General features: G+C 39.0%; 1 protein-coding gene across 1 annotated transcript in view; it reads right to left on the bottom strand.

The window, feature by feature from the left end:
* The window catches only part of pik3r5 (phosphoinositide-3-kinase, regulatory subunit 5), a 99,177-nt gene extending 93,589 nt beyond the window's left edge, over positions 1-5,588 (bottom strand). The window contains exons 1-2 of the mRNA XM_070857602.1: positions 5,506-5,588; positions 5,278-5,384 (exon numbers count right to left, since the gene is read on the bottom strand). Of these exons, the coding sequence (XP_070713703.1) occupies positions 5,278-5,371 (94 nt within the window). The 5' untranslated portion in view covers positions 5,372-5,384; positions 5,506-5,588. The remainder of the gene's footprint in view (positions 1-5,277; positions 5,385-5,505) is intronic.
* Positions 5,589-6,000: the final 412 nt, after the last annotated feature.

Here is a 6,000-nt window from a genome sequence, read left to right on the forward strand (position 1 = left end):
TTGTGAGCTTAGAGAAACCCAACTACGCCTTGTATTGAATGAACCTTGATTCAGTCTCACAACAGTGAGCAGCTAAAGTGAATAATATCACAAAAAATTCCAGAGTTTCATCTTCAATCTACATTTGCAAATGAACTCCAGTGGTTATGTGACATTTCTCCTATTTAAAAATGCCTGTACGCCAAATTAGCAGAATGGGGCATATCACATGTCTTGTTATTAGCTTGAGTAAAGGGTGCAAAGTAATCATCCATGCATTGGGGTAACTCTGCTATACTGGATATTTCTCTGCATTTATACAAGGTTCTTGATCGCAGTAGCTAAAACACACACAAGTAAATCTGTGCAACAATAAAACACAGTCATATATCTGCTGCACAGTTTAGAGAAAGATGGCCCAGATTTTGCTACCAAAATAATGGTGAGCTAATGGCATGAGATGTTATTAATGTGTAAACCGTTCAACAACTTGTGGTGAGGAAAAGACACGGTGAATTGTGAATTGACACAAGTTGCTGGGCGATTTGCACTGCACCGCCGTTAGCCTCACAAAACTGGCCCTCAACCTCACCGTGACTTTCATGAAATTACTTCATTTGCGCATTAATTGCCAATTACACTTGCTGTAGAAAGTTAAGACTGCTATTTCATAGCGTAAGTACCTATTTAATGAGGAGATTTATGTCCTGAAATGTCTATTAACCTCTCCAACCAAGAAAGGGAACAGTTAAAATGTGGTGTCTCATTCCTACAGGTAGTAAATTGTTGTTAGAGAATTTTTTTAAATTCTTACTTTTCCTTTCCGTCTCTATTTTTTCCTCTCCCCTAATCTAATCTTTCTTTCCTGCTCTTTAGTTTTCTTTCTGTACCTGATTTGACTCAAATTCACTTTATTTTCTTCTCGGTCTTTCCTCTGTTTCTTTCTCAGTGATTAAGGAGATACACTATTGGTCCCGTAGTTCACCAAGGTCCCAAATGCCCTGTTATCAGTTTGCACTTCTGTCAACTTACAGGGCAACATTTTTTCAAGCTGAAGAGTGTGGGAAAAAGTCTAACTAACAGGGCACACTGCAAGGTACCTCACTCCAGCAAAATCTTGGCGAATAGATCTTCTCTCCGATTTGAGTACTTATTTTTCCCTTCCAGCTTTGTTAGCCTATATGTATCATGGGATCCAAGTGCAATCCCACAAACTGGAGACTGGTATTTTTAAGATTTTCAAAGATGTAAAAGTTTCCAGATATGATGTGTCCCAATACAGGAAGGATGAGGATTCCAACCACAAAAATATTCCTATAGCATCTGTGACTCTAATTATTAGTTCTGATTATGAGGAAAATATATTTCTATTATAATTCTATAATATTGCCCTTGGCGTTAAATGTCACACTACAGAATCACCAGAAAATCTCTCGCCGCAGCAATACTTGACTCTAAGGACATGCAAACTAAATTCCCAAGAAACTCAGGTAGGTATCATCCACCGTCAAAGAAAGAATATAAATATGTCAAAACTGGGTGAAGATTAATTGCACTTAAATGAAAGAGTAAAAATCAACAAGCTCCTTAAATTATTGAGTTGACAAGATGATGCTCAAAAACAAAATAGGTGGATGGGCAACACCATTAAAATTGATTCGTTTTACAAACAGCACCAGGGAAAATTGGGACTTTTTCAAAATACAGGGAGATGTCACCCATATGTTTTGAAGTATCACAAGTCTTCTGCATCTTTCAGACTAGTTACCCATTGTATCATATTGTAGGTATAAAACAAAGTAGAATTTTCTTTGATGATCATAAAGTAGAATTAATCATATATGTGGGGGACCACTAAAAAATGCCTTAATTTGTTTGTAAATTGGGAATGTTTATACAATGATAGGAAGAATCTCATCTTTAAAAACTTACATCAGTTTTCATTACAATGTCCACATTGGGTTCAACGCTGGGTTCAACCTATTTTGGCAGGGGGAAGGGAACCAGGACATAGCAGTAAAAAGGGGAGACAAGATGCATAAAAAAATAGAGAGTTCAAAGACTGGAGGTGTTCGGTTAGAGTTAAGGAAAAGAAAAGGAGCCAGTACATTATTGGGTGTTTACTATAGACCTCCAAATAGCAAAAAGGAGATAGAGGAGCAATTATGTAGACAAATTTCAAAGAAATGTAAAAAATAATAGTGGTAATAGTCGGTGATTTCAATATAGATTGGGGGGGAAAACAGTATAAAAAGTAAGTGATGAATTCTTAAAACGTGCACAGGAGAACTTTCTTAATCAGTATGTTCCTAACCCAATGGAGGAGGAAACAGTGCTGGATCTATTCTGGAGAATTAAGTAAGGCAAGTAGAGTATGTTTCAGTGGGAGATCGTCTGGATAACAGTGGTCATAATATAATTAGGTTTGAAGTAGTTTTCGAAAGGCACAAAGAAAATCAATGGTGAAAATACCCAACTGCAAGAGAGTCAGTGTCAGTGATTTGAGAATGGATCTAGCTCACTTGCAAGCAAAGATTGGCAGGTTAAATAGTAAATGAGCAATGGCAGGACTTCAAGGTGGAGATAGTCTGGGTACAAACCGAGCATATTCACATAAGAAGGAAAGACAGGGCATCCTGGATGCCAAAGGAACATGAAGTTAAAATAAAACAGAAAAAGGAGGCTCATGACAAATGTCAGGTATAGAATACAATAGAAAACCTTGCAGAATACAGAGATGTAAGGGGAAATTGAAAAATAATACAAGAAGAGCAAAGAGAAAGTATGAGAAAAGTTCAGCGGGTAACACAAGGGATCCCCAAAATCTTTGATAAATTATAAAACGTAAAAGGATAGTTAAAGGAATGGTGGGGACCTTTAGGGATAAAAAAGGAAATCTTCTTGTGGAGGCAGAGGGCATAGCTAAGGTACTGAATGAGTTCTTTCCACTTGTCTTTGCAAAAGAAGAGGGCGAAGTTAATGACACAGTAGAGGAGGGGTGGGAGGGGTGGGGGGTGGGGGGTAAGAGTAAGAGTAAGAGTAGAGATATTGGATAAGATAAAAATTGATAGAAAAGTGGTGCTAAATAGGTTGGCATCACTCAAAGTTGACAAGTCACCCGGTCCAGATAGGATGCATCCTAGGTTGCTGACAGAAGCAAGCGTGGAGATAGCAGAAGCTTTGACTGCAAACTTTAAATCCTCCTTGGATATTGAAGTGATGCCAGAGAACTAAAGGATTGCAAATGTTACACCCCTGTTCAAAAAAGGGGAGAGGAATAAAGCTGGTAACTACAGGCCAGTCAAGATTTCCTTTTTTGTTCCTAATGGTCCCCACCATTCCTTTAACTATCCTTTTACGCTTTCTAATTTATCAAAGATTTTTGGGATCCCTTGTGTTATCCGCTAAACTTTTCTCATACTCTCTTTTTGCTCTTCATGTATTCTTTTTCAATTTTCCCTTACATCTCTGTATTCTGCCAGGTTTTCTATTGTATTCTATACCTGACATTTGTCATGAATCTCCTTTTTCTGTTTTATTTTAACCTCGTGTTCCTTTGTCATCCAGGATGCCTTGTCTTTCCTCCTTATGTGAATATGCTATTAGAGACCATTATCAAGGACAACATTCATTTTTATTTGGAGAAGTATGGGTAAAGAAGGGACAGCCAGCACAGATCCATTCAAGGCAAATCATGTCTAACCAATCTGACTGAGTTCTTTGATGAAGTAACACAGAAGGTTGATGAAGGTATTGCAAGTATATGGATTTCCAAAAGATATTTGATAAAATATCACATAACAGACTTTCATAAATAGAAGCATATAGTAAAGGGATGGTAGTAACTTGGATATGTAATTGGCTAAGGGACAGAAGGCAGAGGGTAGTGGTGAACGGATGTTTTTCTGACTGCAGTGGAGTTCCCCCAAGGGTTGATATTAGGACCATTGCTTTTCTTGTTACATATAAATGACCTGGACTTGGGTATAGGGAGTACAATTTTGAAATTCACATATGATATGTAGTAAATAGTGAGCAGGAGGATATACTGGTGAAATGGGCAGACACATGGCAGATGCAGAGAAGTGTGAAGGGATGCACTTTGGGAGGAACAACATGGCGAGACAGTGTGATCTAAATGGTACTATTTTGGCCGGGGGATGGGCTGGGGGGGGGGGGGGTTGTGGGGTGCAAGAAGAGAGGGACCTCGGGTGCATATTCACAAATCTTTGAAGGGGCAGGGAAAGTTGAGAAGGCAGTTAAGAAACCGTATGGAATACTTGGCTTTGTAAATAATCCTTAGAGCAGAGAAGGTTTAGGGGAGAGCTAATAGAGGTATTCAAAATGATGAGGGGTTTTGATAGAGCAAGTAGAGGGAAACTGTTTTCGCTGCTGTGGGTCAGTAACCAGAGGTCACAGATTTAAAATAATCGGCAAAAGAACTAGAGAAGAAATGAAGAGAATTTTTTTCACACAGAGGATTGTTAAGACCTGGAACGCACTACCGGAAAGATGCCGTAGCAACTTTCAAAAGGCAACTGGTGATGTACTTGAGGAGGATTCATTTGCAGGATTATGGGGAAAAATGTGGGGTGAGGGATTAAATTGGACAGCTCTTTCAAAGAGCCGGCATGGCGGGCTGAATGGCCTCCTTCTGTGCTGTAAGATTCTATGATTCTAGATCAGAAATATTTTGAAAAAGCCACCTCAGGGTAAATTTTCATGAATGACTTCATGTTTGCTATACTATCAACTTCAGAAAGGGAAGTAGGGACATTTCAGGATGTTGCACAGTGTTTTGCTGCGGATCTAAATCTGATCAGCAAGTTTCAATATGAACAACAATTAAATCATTTCCGTGCAATAATTCCAAAGTCTGACGTGTTGTAGCAAAGATTGCGTCTGTCAGGCAGATTTCTGTTACAAAGGTCATGCTTGCATCTGGTCCTTAGTATTTGCTATTTTAGATCAGCAGTGCCCTGGTCCAATCCTTGCTAGTACACAGGGCAGTAAGCGTCTGTGATTTGAAGACGTTCAATGGAGGGATAGGTTCATGCTTCCTAGGGGTTGATGAACTGACTTCTGATTTTTCTAATATACCAGTTTCACAAGTTGCAACGTTCCCTTTGAGAAAAAAAACTAAATGCCAATCTCGACTAAGTTTAGTCATATTTAACTATCTTATCTGAGCTGTTGAAAATCCACATTGGAAATAGTGTGGCCAATAATTTGAAATTCAAGTGTAAACGAACTATAAACAAATTTTACAAGAATAAAGTTTGTAACAAAGTGGCTCACCCTTCCAATTAGAAGAAGCAGTCCTATCCAATCCATGTAAACATCTCTCCAGGGCGTGATGGATGCGATCCTCTGTACAGGAGGTATGCTGCATTTTATATCATTTCCTTAAAAGAAAAAAAATATATGGGCGTCATTACTATCCCTGCTGGTTCGATAGAGAAGAGCTGCCCATTCGAAACAATAGAATAATAGAGATCAATGACAGACATTCTAAGAAATACTTACAACTCAGAGTTTAAAATGTTAAAACTCATTTCGCACTGCAGTGTTGTCTCCGTTTTTCCAATGTGTCTTTCTCATTATTAGAAAGGCTGTAATGTAGAGGAAAGGGTGACATTTCCTCAATTTCATAATCTCAAGTAATTCTACTAAAGTCAGGAAGTCACGTGTTGCTGGGACGGCTAGTATATGATGTCACGGTACTGAGCACACAATGTCCACGCAGAAAGGGTGGACATTGCCTAAGCAGAGTTAGTTTTGTCATTTTATACTTGGATACACACAGGAACACACACAAAAAAGAATTGCTCCATTTTTGTGGGGTGGGGGTGGGGGGGGGGGGGGATGGGACTGCAATTGTTGGACTTGGCTAACTTGAATCGTACAATTCTGCGGCTCAATCATCAGAGAGTTGAGGTGGGAGCTTATATAGCACTTGCTGAGACATTTAGAGTCCGTACACCCTTTCCTTTTCTGTTTATAGAGGCTGTTTGATCATGG

This window comes from Pristiophorus japonicus, chromosome 16, assembly GCF_044704955.1.
Source record: "Pristiophorus japonicus isolate sPriJap1 chromosome 16, sPriJap1.hap1, whole genome shotgun sequence".
Classification (NCBI taxonomy): Eukaryota; Metazoa; Chordata; class Chondrichthyes; family Pristiophoridae; genus Pristiophorus; species Pristiophorus japonicus.